At 42.7% G+C, this 16,992-nt stretch overlaps 1 protein-coding gene across 1 annotated transcript in view; it reads right to left on the reverse strand.

Annotated features, from left to right (window-relative positions):
• Positions 1-16,992, reverse strand: part of LOC137373870 (uncharacterized) — a 144,840-nt gene that overhangs the window by 16,594 nt on the left and 111,254 nt on the right. Inside the window, exon 13 of the mRNA XM_068039375.1 lies at positions 2,419-2,476. Within this exon, the coding sequence (XP_067895476.1) occupies positions 2,419-2,476 (58 nt within the window). The remainder of the gene's footprint in view (positions 1-2,418; positions 2,477-16,992) is intronic.

Consider the following 16,992-nt stretch of genomic DNA (forward strand, 5'->3'; position numbering starts at 1 on the left):
ATGAAAGGAAGCAAGAAAATCATTTTACCCACTAAGGCTGAATGTTTTCATCTTGTCAATTCTGTTTTAGTAGGGCTTTTAGAATGCACTTTACATAAGAACATAAGAAATAGGAGTAGGAGTAGGCCATATAGCCTTTCAAGCCTGCTCTGCCATCTAATAAGATCATAGCTGATCTGATTGTGTCCTTAACTTCACTTTCCTGCCTGCACCCCACACTCCATAACCCGATCTGATTTCTGACTATCTCCCTTGTAAATCAAAAATCTGTCTAGCTCAGCCTTTAACATATTCAATGTCCCAGCCTCCAGTGTTCTCTAGGGTAGAGAATTCCAAAAATCAACGACCCTCTCAGGTGAAATTCTTCCTCATCTCTGTCTTAAATGGGAGACCCCTTATTTTGAAACTGTGCCCCTAGCTCTAGATTTCCCCACGAGAGGAAACATCCTCTCAGCATCTACCTTGTCGAGTCCCCTTAGACTCTTAATGTTTCAATAAGATCACCTCTCTTTCTTCTAAACTCCAATGAGTGTAGGCCCAATCTGCTCAATATTCCTCATAAGAAAACCCTTTCATCCATGGAATCAACCTAGTGAACGTTCTGTGAACTGCTTCCAATGCAAGTATAACCCTCCTTAAATAAGGAAACCACAACGATATGGAGTACTCTCCATGTCGTCTCACCAATGCTCTGTACAGTTCACAGAATTATTACAGTACAGAACGAGGCCATTCGATCCATCCTGTCCGCACCAGCTCTCCAAGTGAGCAATTCATTTAGTGCCATTCCCTCGCCTTCTTCCCATAACTCTGCACATTCTTCTTTTTCAGATAACTATCTAATTTCCTTTTGAAGGCCTGCTTTCTGTCTCCCTTCTTTCTTGAATAGAGCTGTTACTTTTGCAGTTTTCCAATCAGCGGGGACCTTTCTAGAATCTAGGGAATTTTGGAAGATTTACTTCTTTGGCTAGTGGGTGTCCCTGTAAGAATTCTTCTTTACCTGTCTCACTTGGATAAGTAGAGGATGAAGAATGTAGGGATGCAAGACAAGCTACAGTACATCGTAGGAGCACTGTGTCTACCAGCCCCAACCCTCACAAACAAATACAAAGATCCAAACTTGCCAGGGTAGCAATCGAATTGGGCGGCGGGGGGCGGGGGGGGGGGGGCACAAGATTCACCAGGGACAGAGTGCTAGATTTGTGTTAAATGCTACAAGACGACTTATGGCAACACCTTAGAGCAGACACGGCACTGTCAGTTACTGGTATAGCCCTAAACCTCTTTATCTGGAGCTCATTCCAGGCTGTCGCAGAGGATATCACCAATGTCAGGCAATGAGTAGTCCACACAATTAGAAGTCAATTTGCAGGAGTGATTTTGAAATTGGAATTTTTTTTGTCACTTTAGCTAAATGTTTTCTTTTTGCTGTCAAATCTGTGTGACAGGGGTTTGTAGAAAAACTGCCTACCTTTTAGGATAATGGGTGTCCCTTTATTTGTCTTAATTAATGAAGAAGAGAATAAAGAGGGATAATGCTTCTTTAAATTGCTGCAGGCCTTTAGCAACTACAGCAACATCTGATTTCAAGCCCATGAATGCATGAATAATTCATCCCTGCAGCTTATCCACAATACAATAATGAACCTGTACGTAGAAATAACAAGCTGCTTCAGCACTTGTTGACTTGGACAGTACAAACCCCCGCCGATACCAGTCTCCTGGATATGATCACAGGAACAAGCATTGTGCAACTACAATGGGTAGAAGGATTTGTCAGGAGGAAGAGCAATTCTGGATATGAGGAAAGTGAGGTGTTCATGAGAAAGTGATGTACCATCACTCACTGTAATATTATTTCACTAACTGTGATAAGAATATTTATAATTTCAGATTAAGATTAAAATTGCCATAAATAAAAAACTTAAACGTTGTTGCTTTGTTCTTTCACTTTTACAGAATAACATCAGTTCTTTATCAATTGAAGTTGTAAGCGAACTGAACAAATACTGGCTCACTTCATGGAAAGAAAAAATATAACCTAGCTTTGGTGAGCAAGTGTACTGCTATTTGAGAATTAGCAACTATTGTCAAGCTAGAGAGAATTTGCTACTCTGAAAATCATGGTCATTCACTTTAATAACTCAAGTAACATGAAATAATTACAGAACTAAATCAATAAAGGACATGAAAGTCTAAGGAGCAAATTAAGAAGCTTACACCTGTGGGTGAGGTAAGTTTAACATGACCACATATATAAGTGCAAGCATCTTGGTAATCTATGGGTTATAACGTCCATCAAAATATCTTAATCATTGTTTTAAACTGTTTTCCCCTAAGAAAATGAGTTGAGTTATGACTCCTCAAAAATGAAGAAAGTTTATCCTTGGCACACTTCGTTAGTTGCCATTTGTTTACCTCATATCCTAATTTCTTCAGAAATATTGTCATCATTGAAGGTCTTTCCCCGCAATACCTGAAAGCAAATAAAAGAATATATATATATATATATATATATATATATATATATATATAAACATTTAATATTTCTGGGTATCTTCAAGCTGAGGTAGTGAGAAGTTACAGACTGAGTAGATATTGGGAATTTTTTAACCAATTATCCTTCAACTATTTCAGGAAAAAAAAGTTCCATCGTTGAGTCAGTAAAGAATGAACATAAACTGCCAGAAAAACACTTAGGGTATAATTGTATTTACATGTGAGAAATTGTTCTAGAAATAAAACTAAACGCCACAGGCATTCTGTAAGGATGAACTTTGATTATAGCACTTCTTATCTTCTCAAGATGTCCCCAAGTACCTTACAATCAATGGTTTACTGTTGAAGTGCAGTCAGTATAATTATATAGGCAATTGCTGCAATAAGGCACACAAACAACTACTTACATTTGTATGGCATCTTTAATGTAGTAAAATATCCTAAGGTGCCTCACAGGAGCAAAGTTGGATAAAATTTGATAACAATGGGATGGGTGACTAAAAGCTCAAAGAGATAGATTTTAAGGAGGGTGTTAGAGGAGGAGAGAGAGAGATGGAGAGGCAGAGAGATTTGGGGAGAGAATGTGAGCCATGGCTTAGTTCGTAGTACTCTCACCCGAGTCATTAAATTGTGGGTTTAAGACGTTTGTCAGAGACTTGAGCACACAAAAAAAAATCTAGGCTGACATTCCATTGCAGTTCTAAAGGAGTGTTGTACTGTCAGAGGTGCAGTCTTTCAGATAAGGTGTTAAACCAAGGCCCTGTCTGCTTTCTGAGGTGGATGTAAAAGATCCCATGGCATTATTTTGAAGAGGAGCAGGGAGTTATCCGGAGTGTCCTGTCCAATTTTTATCTCTCAACCAACATCACAAAAACAAATTATCAGCTCATTAGGCCATTGCTACTGATGGGAGTTTGCTGTGTTTTTTTTTAATTCATTCATGACATGGAAAGAACAGCATTTATTGCCCATCCTTAATTAGCTTTGAGAAGGTTCTAGTGAGCTGCCTTCTTGAACTGCTGCAGTTCATGTGATGTAGGTACACCCACAGTGCTGTTATATAGGGAGATCCAGGATTTAGATCTACCAACAATGAAAGAACAGTGACATATTTCCAAGTTAGGATGTTGTGTGACTTGGACAGGAACTTGTGGGTGATGGTGTTCCTATGCGCCTGCTGCCCCTCTTCTAGGCGGTAGAGGTCGGGAGTTTGGAAGGTACTGTCAAAGAAGCCTTGATGAGTAATTGCAGTGCATCTTGTAGATGGTACACACTGCTGCCACTGTGCATCGGTAGTGGATGTTTAAGCTGGTGGATATGGTGCCAATCAAGTGGGCTGCTTTGATTTGGATTGTGTTGAGCTTCTTGAGTGTTGTTGGAGCTGCAGTCATCCAGCAAGTGGAGAGTATTCGATCACATATCTGTTTGTAGCTAGCAGACAAGCTTTGAAGAGCCAGGTGGTGAGTCACTCGCCACAGCGTTCCCAGCCTCTGACCTGATCTTGTAGCCAAGATGTTAATTGGTGGAGAATTCAGCAATGGTAATGTCTTTGAATGTCAAGGGGAGGTGGCTAGACCCCTAATTGTTGGAGATGGTCATTGCCTGGCACTTGTGTGGTGCATATGTTACTTGTCACTTACATCAGGCCAATCCTGAGCATTGTCCAGGTCTTGCTGGATGTGAGGACGGACTGCTTCATTATCTGAGGAGTTGCAAATGGAAGTGAATACTGTGTGATCAGCAGTGAGCATCCCCATTTCTAACATGCACAAAATGGATGCTGTGTTTCCTACATTACAACAGTGACTACACTTCCAACAGTATTTCATTGGTTGTAAAGCACTTTGGGGACTTTCTGAGGTCATGAAATGTGCTATATAAATGCAAGTTTTTGTTTAGGGAATTCCAGGGCTTGGGTCCAGAGAGCAGAAACCACAACTGCCACTGGTGGTGTGAAGGAATTGGGGAATGGACAAGAGGCCAGAGCTGGAGAAATGCAGAGATCTCAAAAGGTTGTAGGACTGAAGGAGATTACGGAGATTGGGAGGGGCAAGGCCATGGAGGGTTTTGAACACAAAGCTGAATATTTTAAAATCGATGTGTTTTGGGACCAGGAGCTAATGTAGGTCAGCGGGTACAGGGGTGAACGGGACTTGGTACGAGTTAGGATATGGGCAGCTGAGTTTTGGATGAGGTACATTTATGGAAGATAGGAGGCCAGGACAGAAAATAAATAAAAGACTGGATGATCTGTTTTTGGTGATATGGTCAGGACACTGGGAGATTTCTCTGCTCTTTTTAAGGTTGGTTGCCTGTTCAGGCAGAAGAGGTCTTGGCTCTGCAACTTCAAGCCCCACCACAGACTGAAGGACATAATGCAGATTGGCACTTCAATGTAGTACTGCATTGTTCAAATTGTTGTCTTTCAAATGAGATGTTACCCTCTCAAGTAGATGTAAAAGATCCCATAGCATTATTTGAAGAAAAGCAGGGGATTTGTGCTGGCTAACTAAAAGCAAATGAATTGGTTACTAATCTTATTAGTGTTTGTGGAACGTTGCTGTGCACAAATTGATCTTACAAAATAAGAGTGGCTACATTTCAAAAACAATTCACTGGCTGTGCATTTTGGGGATGTCCTGAGGATGTGATGGATGATATTTAAAGACAAGTACTTCGTTCAGATTATGTACTCAAATCCATAGTGTGGCTTGACAGAGGCAAGAATGCCATCAACTGAGCCGTGTTAATATTCACATAAACAGCCTGCAGAGAGAACTTGAGTATCAAGGTCCAAATGGATTCTAGCTATCTGTTTTCTGGCCCAGATTTTGCGGTCAGCAGCGAACAAATGGTGCGAGCACTTTATTACACTTACACTTGCCTGCAGAGTTTGTGGGCTTTTGTACTGTAACTTACAGTAAATAAAGAGCCAAAACAGCATGGTGCCCTGAACAAGGGATCTGGAACTGGTAAACAGGACAAGCAATGATGGCCAGAATTTTACAGGCTCCCCCCCCCCACCCACAGTGAGCGGACTGTTGGCCGGGCGGGTGAGGGGGAGGGTAGAGCGTAAAATCGACCCCCTCCCATCCCCGCTACAATTTTACACGGGGCAGAGAAATGGCCCGCCTGCCCCAGGCCAATCAAGGCCTCATGTAGTCAATTAACTGCCATTTAAGGGCCTCCTTCCACTACTGCGGGTATTTTACCCTCGGCAGCCAGACGACAAGGACCCCAAGAACCCCACCTGCTAAAACCAGCGGCCTTCAGGAGGCCCCCGCCCAGCCTGCAAGATCAGGCACCCTGTGCCCCGCGGAGGGACGTCCCCGTAGCCCCAACTGCCCCCAAAGCCAAAACCACCCTCAATGTACAACACTCCCCACCACCCCACCACCCACAACCAGCACCCAATTGCTTCATCGGGACCCGACTGATTTTCTTCGGGTCTCGCCAGGGATACTTACCTGAGTTCCGGGCCATCCTTCATGTTACCTCCGAGGGCTGGGTGTAGTTCCAGCAGAGGCCACCGCTCCCAGTGGCGCTGCTGGGACTAAAAGCTCCCGGCCTGCTGATTGGCCGGCAGCTCCATTAGGTGGGACTTCCTGCCTCAAGGAGGTGGATGTCCCGCCCAAGACTAATTAAGGGCCTGGGCAGTGAAAAATGCCAGCCTGGCTCCCCAGGCTCGCCCCTGACTTTTCAGCTGGTGGACAGGACTTCCCACCCAACAAAAAATTCCAGCCGATGTGTCTGCTTAAGCAGTCAGATTGAAACTGAGATGTGCAGTCTAAACCAGGAAGTATAAAATAATATGTTTATTTCAATGCCAAATCATGTATGGAAAGCAAAATAAAAAGGATAGGGTTATTGGAGAGAAAGAAAAGGTAAATTTTTAAAAATTAATTTTAAAATCTCCAACAATAATTAAAATCTGAAAGAATGAGACTCCACATTTAAAAGTAAGTTTTCAGTGCTTGAGATGTTGTTTGGCAGTAATTAAGACTTATCATGCCATTTAAAATTCACTTACACTTGAATGGACAAGCCCTAGCTTTTTCTGGCATGTTTAATAGTATCTAACGGATAAGTATCACACATTCACACCCTTCCATGTATTTGAACATAGCGCGGCTTCTGGAGGAGCAGAGCAAATTGAACAGCAACTTCCTGTTTTTTGCTTTTAACTGCACATGTGCAATTACTGAAAGCTGATTGGCCCAGATTTTGCAGTAGAAATTTATGATGAGTCTATGTTTTAATTAAAAAAGAACATTTCAGTGGGCAATAATGACCTCTGCTAAAATATAAAAATAGCTAATTTAAGCAATCTTTAGAATTTTAGTGAGCAAAAAACAGTAGATTCAGGGACAGTGCTCATCAGCAGTAAACTCAAAGTACTCACACAACTGGTGGCACACTATAAAGATGAAGTCTGAACTTCCTCTGACATCTAGGACTAACCTTCCTGGGTCACAGAATAGCTGGAAGAGGTACAATAGTTTGAGCACTGCTTTTAATTGACCCTCCAAAAAGGTAAACAGAGACCAACAACTTATTTGGTATATATAAAATGGGGAATTGGGCACATGAAGGATGGGGTCTATACTTGGACACCCTTCTCCCAATATACCAATGTCAAACCATTTAATGATAAATTCTACAGTCTATATAAAAATAATGAACTGCCAAAAATGCAGCAGTCACCAAAAAGAAGTTATTCTGACATCCTGTGGCAAATTTCAGGTACTGCATAATAAACTTAGTAAAGTCCTTTAAAATAATTTAGTTCAATGATAACTTCTGCTTGGAAACTAATAACATAGTAAAGTCCTTTAAAATAATTTCGTTTAAGGATTCGATTCAAAACCAATAACAATATACATTACTTTCTCTTCTGAAGCCTTTTTGACTTTTTCTTGCACCATCATTGGCAGAGGGAGTGAACAAGTGTGGAGAAATGTAGGAATAGATGAATCAGCTGCTCTCAGGCTTCCACCAGTGCTGCTCTATAATTGACAAATAAGAGTTGGACAAAGTGGGGGAGGGGAGATCCAGAGTAACCTCTCCTTCAGTTGTGCCCATTTGGCTCTGCTCAGCACCTTTCCACAAAGGCACAGCTAAAGCGTGGGAAACTAGACACAAACCTGCATCCTGCCCCTCAGCATTTTGCACCACTGTGATGCCCTTTCTATTACACAAATGTTCTGAATCAACTAAAATACTAAAGACTGCTTAAATTAGCTTTCTACATATTCGCTGAGAGGTCATTACTAGATCAGCAAAAGCTCTGGTAATCTCGTTTAAGTCATATTTAAAATCAGTTTAATTCTGAGCCACTTAAAAGCACAGGACTGAAATGAAAAGTAATTAGAATATATGCTGGAGAAAGCAAACTAAACAAATCACTGTGTATGGCTGAACATTTAATGTAATTATTTTTATGAGCAGTTTTCTTTAACATATATTTTCTGCCCATGTTTCCTTTCTCGGTCTCTCGGTGCCACATGCCCTGCACTGCTAATGGGACAGGCAGACAACATTCACTTGAACTGTACCAATGCAGTTCCAAAAGTAGTTAGCAGGACATGCCACAAAATGGTTCAGGTAACGTCTTCGCTGAATTTATTGGAGTTGCACTGATTTGTTTTATCTAAATTCCATTACCTTTTGAAGAGCTATATAAAATTCATATTCATGTTATAATATCTGGTCTTCCACTTGTTGTAAGATGCAGTGGTACTTGATATGAGAATCACTTCTAATTGTTAGTAATATGCATTAAATGCTGAGGGTAACTGTGTTCAATGCCAGATTCCTACTCACAGAACAGCTGGATTGTGGGAATGTGTTTATGAACCTTTCCACTTTGTTGGAGAAGTAAGCAGGAGAGGGCTGCTGTTGTAGCACTGATTCACCCAAATCCAGCCCACGTAGAAAATGGTAGCTTTGTTTTGCAAACTATCTTGTGACTACACTTGTTTGTTTTGAATTCATTCTCGGGATGTTAATGTTGCTGGCAAGGCCAGCATTTATTGTCCATCCCTAGTTGCCCTGGATACAAGTAAATTGCTTGCTAGGTCACTTCAGAGTCCAGTTAAGAGTCTACCATGTTGGTGTGGGATTAGGGTCACACATAGCCTAGACACATGCTTTGCCTTTATCCCAGGACAGCTTTGTTATTTAATCTCTCCTGCCCTATTACCTTCCCTTTTGTTCTCTCCCCCACCCACCTCCCCCTCACTTGCTTAAAACCCAATTCCTTTCTAACCATTGCCAGTTCTGATAAAAGGTCATAGACCTGAAACGTTAACTTTGCTTCTCTCTCCACAGATGCTGCCGGATCTGCTGAGTATTTCCAGCACTTTTTTTGTTTCAGATTTCCAGCATCTGCAGTATTTTGCTTTTATTTTAGCCTAGACTGGTTATGGACAGCAGGTTTCCTCCCCTAAAGATTAGTAGTGAGCCTGTTGGGATTTTATAACAATCATGGTCACTTTTATTGATACCACTACACTTTGTATTAAGCCTTTGCTCTGTGTTCCACAGGAATCTTTTGCATGTCCTGGCCTCAGCCTACTGAGAAGGAAAAGAATTCTATGCTACCAGTGAATCAGTCTGTACATTTGCCTGTACATTGGAGACACCAAGCACAACTTATGTGATTGCTTTGCTGAACATCTCCATTCTGTCCACAATTGTAGCCCTGTCACTTTGATTTTCTGCCCAGTTACAGCTCTGATGTCTCTGTCTTTAGCTTCATATATTCTTCCAATGACGCTCAACACAAGGTTAAGGAATAGCAGGGCATCAATCGCTTTCTCTCATTATGTCTCCTTTTGTATCATTCTCATATCTGGCATTTCACCATCTCCCTTTCTCCACTTAAACACTTGACTGGTCATTCTATTTCTTTTCCTTTCCTGTCTATGTGATTATTGTGTGTGCTTTTTCTGTGTATTCTCTCTTCCCCTTTTCCCTTGTGGTATTCCATTTAGTCTGTAATATCTTCCTGTTCTATGGAAGAGTTAATTAACTGAAACATCAACTGTGTTCTCTTGACATGCTGCTTGAACTACTAAGTATTACCAGCGCTTTCTGTTTTTGTTTTGAATTTCCAGCATCTGCACTTTTTGTTCCATCTGTAGAATGTTCTCTCGCCGAGTAAAATGACTCATGATTCTTTAAAGTGGGGTTAGACATGAGAAAATTAGAAAATGGTTTTGAATTTTGCAACCTTTCAGCTTGAACTGTAATGTCCAATATTTTTGTTAATGTGTCTATAAATTGTTACTTTTTGTGTAAGTCTGATTCATTTCTGAGGATCAAGCAGGAAAATAGAGTTGAGGTAGATCAGCCACGATCTTATTGAATGGCCGAGCAGGGTCAAGGGGCTGTATGGCTTACTTCTTTTTATGTTATATTTTCAAATAGAATTCTTAAAACAGCAAAGTTAGCAAATTACATCTTATTGCCAACTGTACTATTCCATTCCTGTTAGCTGCATCATTTCAAATGTAAATGTCATCTTAATAAAAACATTTCTGTTGAGATTACATGTCTTAGTCATAAAACATGCTACACACCTTTGGTTATTTTAACAAGTTAAAAGGACCAAGAGTAATAGCAGGTGGTGAGTAGCTGAGCCACATGGAAGGAGGAGGAACTAGGTTAAAATCCTTGATCTGTGCTAAGTCAGCTGATCTCAGCTGGTGCAAGACTGGAGCTACACAATTCGTTTCAGTAGCCCTGGGTTAGAGTTGGTGGCGGATGGGGGACGGGGGGAGGACAGTGGAAATCACTGAATTCACATTGCTATTTGCCATCCAGTGTCCCTGCAGGAAGTGCATATATGTAGGCGTCAGGTGGGATCAGGCTCAGTGTGGTACCAACAACAACTGTTCAGGTTCATAGAAAGAATGGTCACTTGGGAAAGGCACCAGGGAGTTCTTGCTGCTAATAGCTAATCCACAGTGAGAGGCAGCACCTCCAGAAAGAAAAACATTTTAAAAGGAGAGGGGTAAAACACAATGGTTTGGCAAAGTTTTACTCCAATTACATTATTCAAAACACAATGCAATATTAAATTTGTAAATCCCTGATCACTAAACTCCTGTTAAGTGAACATTCTGTGGTAAACATAGGACTAAGAACATAGGATGTAGGAGCAGGGGTAGGCCATTCAGCCCTTCGAGCCTGCTCTGCCATTCGATAAGATCATGGCTGATCTGGTTGTGGTCTCAATTCCACTTTGCTGTCTGCCCTGCATAACCCTGACTCCTTTGTCTATTAAAAATCTATCTAACTCAGCCTTGAATAAATTCAATGACTCAGCCTCCACCACTTTCTGGGGAAGAGAAGAGAATTCCACAAACTAACAGCCCTTTGAGATAAAAAAAAAATTCTCCTCTTCTCTATCTTAAAAGGGAGACCTCTTATTCTTAAACTATGACCCCTAGTTCTAGTCTCCCCCACAAGAGGAAACATCCTCCCGGTATCCACTCTGTCAGGTTCCCTCAGGATCTTACATGTTCCAATAAGATCACATCTCATTCTTCTAAACTCCAACGGGTATACATGTTATTCAAGAAATTGACATTATTCAGATGCATGAATTTTGTTATTAATGAGAAATATTGGATTTTGTGTCCCCCAACACAAATGAGTCTATGTTACATAATAGGATGTTATAGGACTGATTTTCATCCTGGTTCATATAGTTATGTAATGTGCCGGTGGTTGATATAATATATTCTTATAGTTTGAAAAATATTTTCTGTTAAAGAGAATTTATAAACAAAAAGCAAAACAATGACATGCTAGAAATTGGAAAATGCTGGAAATGTGTGGCAGGTCAGTCTGATTCTGGAATGTGAACTTGCCCATTCTTTCTACAGACGCTGTCTGACCTGCTGTCTGCATGTACACTTAATGCTTCAGTTTTAGACTGGAACTACATCTGTGCAATGACAAAGACTTCAATGTGTTACTTTTCCTTACAAGGCATTTATAGCAGGTTTTGTTATTAAAGTTTTTAAAATTTTTTTCATGGGATTTGGGTATTCCTGGCAAGGCCAGCATTTGTTGCCCATCCCCAATTGCCCTTGAGAAAGTGGTGGTGAGCTGCTTTCTTGAACTGCTGCAGTTCATCCGATGTGGGTACACCCACACTGCTGTTAGGGAGGGAGTTCCAGGATTTTGATTTAACGACAGTGAAGGAATGGTGATATAGGGCTGAATTTTATGTGCCCGCTGCCGATTTCAGTGGTGGGCGAAAAAACTGGTGGCCAGCCCATGCGGGCCACAGGCCAAAGAGCCTTCACAATCTCAAGCACGGCAGCTCATTTAAATAGCTGGGGCGGGTCACCCCCACCCCCCACCCCAATCACATGGAGGGGGTGGGCTGTCCGTCCCTGGCAATGGCATCAGCTGCCTGTGTGCAGGCGCTGATGTCATTTTTAAAGGGGTGTCAGCCCTACCAGCTAATTTAAATACTTAAAGAGAAATTGAATGAAATTAAATAAATACATTTCTTTTGCCCCTCTCTCACCCCTCCCAATAACAATTAAATTAATTATTTGCCCTCTCCCCCCCCAAAAAAAACACTTACCTTTACCATCTGACCTTCCCGCCACCTAAAACTACACAAACTTTAAACTACAACCCTTCCCACCATCCTCTACACCCATAACCTTAATTTCACACCATCCGCATCTTGTAGATGGTGCACACTGCTGCCACTGTGCATCAGTGATGGAGGAGGGAGTGAATGTTTAAGGTGGCGGATGGGGTGCCAATCAAGCGGGCTGCTTTGTCCTGGATGGTGTCGAGCTTCCCAAGTGTTGTTAGAACTGCACTCACCCACACAAGTGGAGGGTATTCCATCACACTCCTGACTTGTGCCTTGTAGATGGTGGACAGGCTTTGAGGAGTGAGGTGGTGATTACTCACCGCAGAATTCCCAGCCTCTGACCTACTCTTGTAGCCACAGTATTTATGTGGCTGCTCCAGTTCAGTTTCTGGTCAATGGTAATTTCCAGCATGTGGGGATTCAAACAAAGAACAGTACAGCACAGGAACAGGCCATTCGGCCCTCCAAGCCTGCGCCGATCTTGATGCCTGCCTAAACTAACACCTCCTGCACTTCCGGAGACCGTATCCCTCTATTCCCTTCCTATTCATGTATTTGTCAAGATGCCTCTTAAACGTCATTATCGTACCTGCTTCCACTACCTCCCCCGGCAGCAAGTTCCAGGCACTCACCACCCTCTGTGTAAAGAACTTGCCTCGCACATCCCCTCTAAACTTTTCCCCTCTCACCTTAAACCTATGTCCCCTAGTAACTGACTCTTCCACCCTGGGAAAAAGCTTCTGACTATCCACTCTGTCCATGCCGCTCATAACTTTGTAAACCTCTATCATGTCACCCCTCCACCTCCGTCGTTCCAGTGAAAACAATCCGAGTTTATCCAACCTCTCCTCATAGCTAATGCCCTCCAGACCAGGCAACATCCTGGTAAACCTCTTCTGTACCCTCTCCAAAGCCTCCACATCCTTCTGGTAGTGTGGCGACCAGAATTGCACGCAATATTCTAAGTGTGGCCTAACTAAAGTTCTGTACAGCTGCAGCATGACTTGCCAATTTTTATACTCTATACCCCGACCGATGAAGGCAAGCATGCCGTATGCCTTCTTGACTACCTTATCTACCTGCGTTGCCACTTTCAGTGACCTGTGGATCTGTACGCCCAGATCTCTCTGCCTGTCAATACTCCTAAGAGTTCTGCCATTTACTGTATACTTCCCACCTGCATTAGATTCAGTAATGGTAATGTAATTAAATGTCAAGGGGAGATGGTTAGATTCTCTCTTACTGGGGTAGTCATTGCCTGGCACTCGTGTGGTATGAATGTAACTTGCCACTTATCAGCCCAAGCCTGAATGTTGTCCAGGTCTTGCTGCTGTGGACACAGACTGCTTCTATATATGAAGAGTTGCGAATTGAACTGAACATCGTACAATCATCAGCGAACATCCCCACTTCTGACTTTATGATGGAGGGAAGCTCATTGATGAAGCAGCTAAAGAGGGTTGGGCCTAGGACACTACCCTGAGGAACTCCTGCCGCAATGTCCTGGGGCGGAGATGAATGGCCTCCAACAACCACAGCCATCTTCCTTTGTGCTAGGTATGACTTCAGTTTGGCTGGGGCCCCTTAATGCCACACTCAGTCAAATGCTTCCTTAATAGGCGGCACAGTGGCGCAGTGGTTAGCACTGCAGCCTCACAGCTCCAGGGACCCGGGTTCGATTCTGGGTACTGCCTGTGTGGAGTTTGCAAGTTCTTCCTGTGTCTGCGTGGGTTTTCTCCGGGTGTTCCGGTTTCCTCCCACAAGCCAAAAGACTTGCAGGTTGGTAGGTAAATTGGCCGTTATAAATTGTCTCTAGTATAGGTAGGTGGTAGGGAAATATAGGGACAGATGGGGATGTTTGGTAGGAATATGGGTTTAGTGTAGGATTAGTATAAATGGGTGGTTGATGGTCGGCACAGACTCGGTGGGCCGAAGGGCCTGTTTCAGTGCTGTATCTCTGATCTAATCTAATATCCAGGGCAATCACTCTAACCTCGTCTCTTGAGTTCTGCTCTTTCATTCATGTTTCGACCGAGGCTGATATGAGGTCAGGAACCAAGTGGCCCTGAGAGAAAACAAACTGAGCATCGATGAGCAAGTTATTGCTGTTTAAGTGGCACTTGATAGCACAGTTGACGACACCTTCCATCACTTTGTTGATGATCAAGAGCAGACTAATGGGGCGGTAATTGGCTGGATTGGATTTGTTCTGCTTTTTGTGGATAGGACATACCTGAGCAATTTTCCACATTGTCAGGTAGATGCCAGTGTTGTAGCTGTACTGGAACAGATTGGTTAGGAGTGCAGCTAGGTCTGCAGCACAAGTCTTCAGTACTACAGCCAGGATGATATCAGAACCCATAGCCTTTGCAGTATCCAGTGCCTTCAGCTGTTTCTCGATATCACGTGGAGTGAATCGCATTGGCTGAAGACTGGCATCTGTGATACTGGGGACCTTAGAATGAAGCCGAGATGGATCATCCACTCGGCACTTCTGGCTGAAGGTGGCTGCAAATGCTTCAGCCTTTTCTTTAGCACTGATGTGCTGAGCTCCCCCATCATTGAGGATGGGGATACTTGTGGAGCCACCTCCTTCTCCTGTTAGTTGTTTAATTGTCCACCACCATTCACTAATGGATGTGGCAGGACTGCAGAGCTTTGATCTGATCCATTGGTTGTTGGATCACTTAGCTCTGTCTATTGCATGATGCTTACACTGTTTGACCAAGTATGCAAGTAGTCCTGTCTTGTAGCTCCACTGGGTTGACAGCTCATTTTTCGGTATGCCTGGTGCTGCTCCTGGCATGCTCTCCTGCACTCTTCAATGAAACAGGGTTGATTCCCTAGCTTGATGGTAATGGTAGAGTGGGGAATATGCCAGGCCACAAGGTTACAGATTGTTTTTGAATACAATTCTGCTGCTGATGGTCAACAGTGCCTCATGGATGTCATAGAGTCAGAGAGATACAGCACTGAAACAGGCCCTTCGGCCCATCGAGTCTGTGCCGACCAATAACTACCCATTTATACTAATCCTACATTAACCCCATATTCCCTACCACATCCCCACCTTCCCTCAATTCTCCTACCACCTACCTACACTACGGACAATTTACAATGGCCAATTTACCTATCAACCTGCAAGTCTTTGGCTGTGGGAGGAAACCGGAGCACCCAGCGGAAACCCACGCAGTCACAGGGAGAACTTGCAAACTCTGCACAGGCAGTACCCAGAACCGAACCCGGGTTGCTGGAACTGTGAGGCTGCGGTGCTAACCACTGCGCCACAGTGTTAGTTTTAATTTTCCCAAATTCCCTCGATTCGGGGAAGGTTCCTTTAGATTGGAAAATAGCGAATGTAACTCCTTTATTCAAAAAGGGAGGGAGACAGAAAGCAGGAAACTACAGTCCAGTTAGCTCAACATCTGTCATAGAGAAAATGTTAGAAACTATCATTAAAGATGTTATAGCAGGGAATTCAGAAAAATTCAAGGTAATCAGACAGAGTCAACATGGTTTTGTGAAAGGGAAATCATATTTAACCAATTTATTGGCGTTCTTTGAGGGACTTACAGGTGCTGTGGATAAAAGGGAACCGGTGGATGTATTGTACTTGGATTTCCAGAAGGCATCTGATAAGGTGCCACATCAAAGGTTATTGCAGAAAATAAAAGCTCACGGTGTAGGGGATAACATATTGGCATGGATAGAAGATTGGTTAGCTGACAGGAAACAGAGTAGGCATAAATGGGTCATTTTCTGGTTGGCAAGATGTAACAAGTGGTGTGCCATTAGGATCAGAGCAGGGGCCTCAACTTTTTACAATTTATATAAATGACTTAGAAGAAGGGACGAAAGGGTATGGTTGCTAAATTTGCTGATGACACAAAGATAGGCAGGAAAGTAACCTCTGAAGAGGACATAAGGAGGCTACAAAGGGATATAGATAGGTTAAGTGAGTGGGCAAAGACCTGGCAAATGGAGTATAATGTGGGAAAGTGGGAAAGTGGGAAATTGTCCATTTTGGCATGAAGAATGAAAAAAGCATATTATCTAAATGGTGAGAGATTGCAGAGCTGTAAGATGCAGAGGAATCTGGTTGTCCTAGTGCATGAATCGCAAAAGGTTAGTACGCAGGTACAGCATGTAATTAGGAAAGCTAATAGAATGTTATTGTTTATCGCGAGGGGAATTGAATACAAAAGTAGGGAAGTTATGCTTCAGCTATACAGGGCATTGGTGAGACCACATCTGGAGTACTATGTACAGTACTGGTCTCCTTATTTAAGGAAGGATATAAGCGTGTTGGAGGCAGTACAGAGAAGGTTTACTAGACTAATACCTGGAATGGGTGGGCTGTGTTATGAGGAAAGATTGGACAGGCTAGGCTTGTATCCGCTGGAATTTAGAAGAGCAAGAGACAACTTGATTGAAACATATAAGATCCTGAGGGGTCTTGACAGGGTGGATGTGGAAAAGAAGTTTCCCTTTGTGGGAGGATCTCGAACTAGGGTTTACTGTTTAAAAATAAAGGGTCGCCCATATAAGACAGAGGTGAGGAGAAATGTTTTTTTCAGAGGGTCGTGATTCTTTGGAATTCTCTTCCTCAAAAGGCAGTGGAAGCAGATTCTTTAAATATTTTTAAGGCAGAGGTAGACAGATTCTTGATAAGCAAGGGGGTGGAAGGTTATCAGGGGTAGGTGGAAAAGTGGAGTAATCAGTTCAGCCATGAACTTATTGAATGGTGGAGCAGGCCCAAGGGGCCGAGTGGCCTACTCCTGCTCCTAATTCATATGTTTGTACGGATGCCCAGTTTTGAGCTGTCAGATCTGTACTGAATCTATCCCATTTAGCACGGTGATTGT

The sequence above is a fragment of the Heterodontus francisci genome, chromosome 9 (genome assembly GCF_036365525.1).
Source record: "Heterodontus francisci isolate sHetFra1 chromosome 9, sHetFra1.hap1, whole genome shotgun sequence".
NCBI classification, from domain to species: Eukaryota; Metazoa; Chordata; class Chondrichthyes; order Heterodontiformes; family Heterodontidae; genus Heterodontus; species Heterodontus francisci.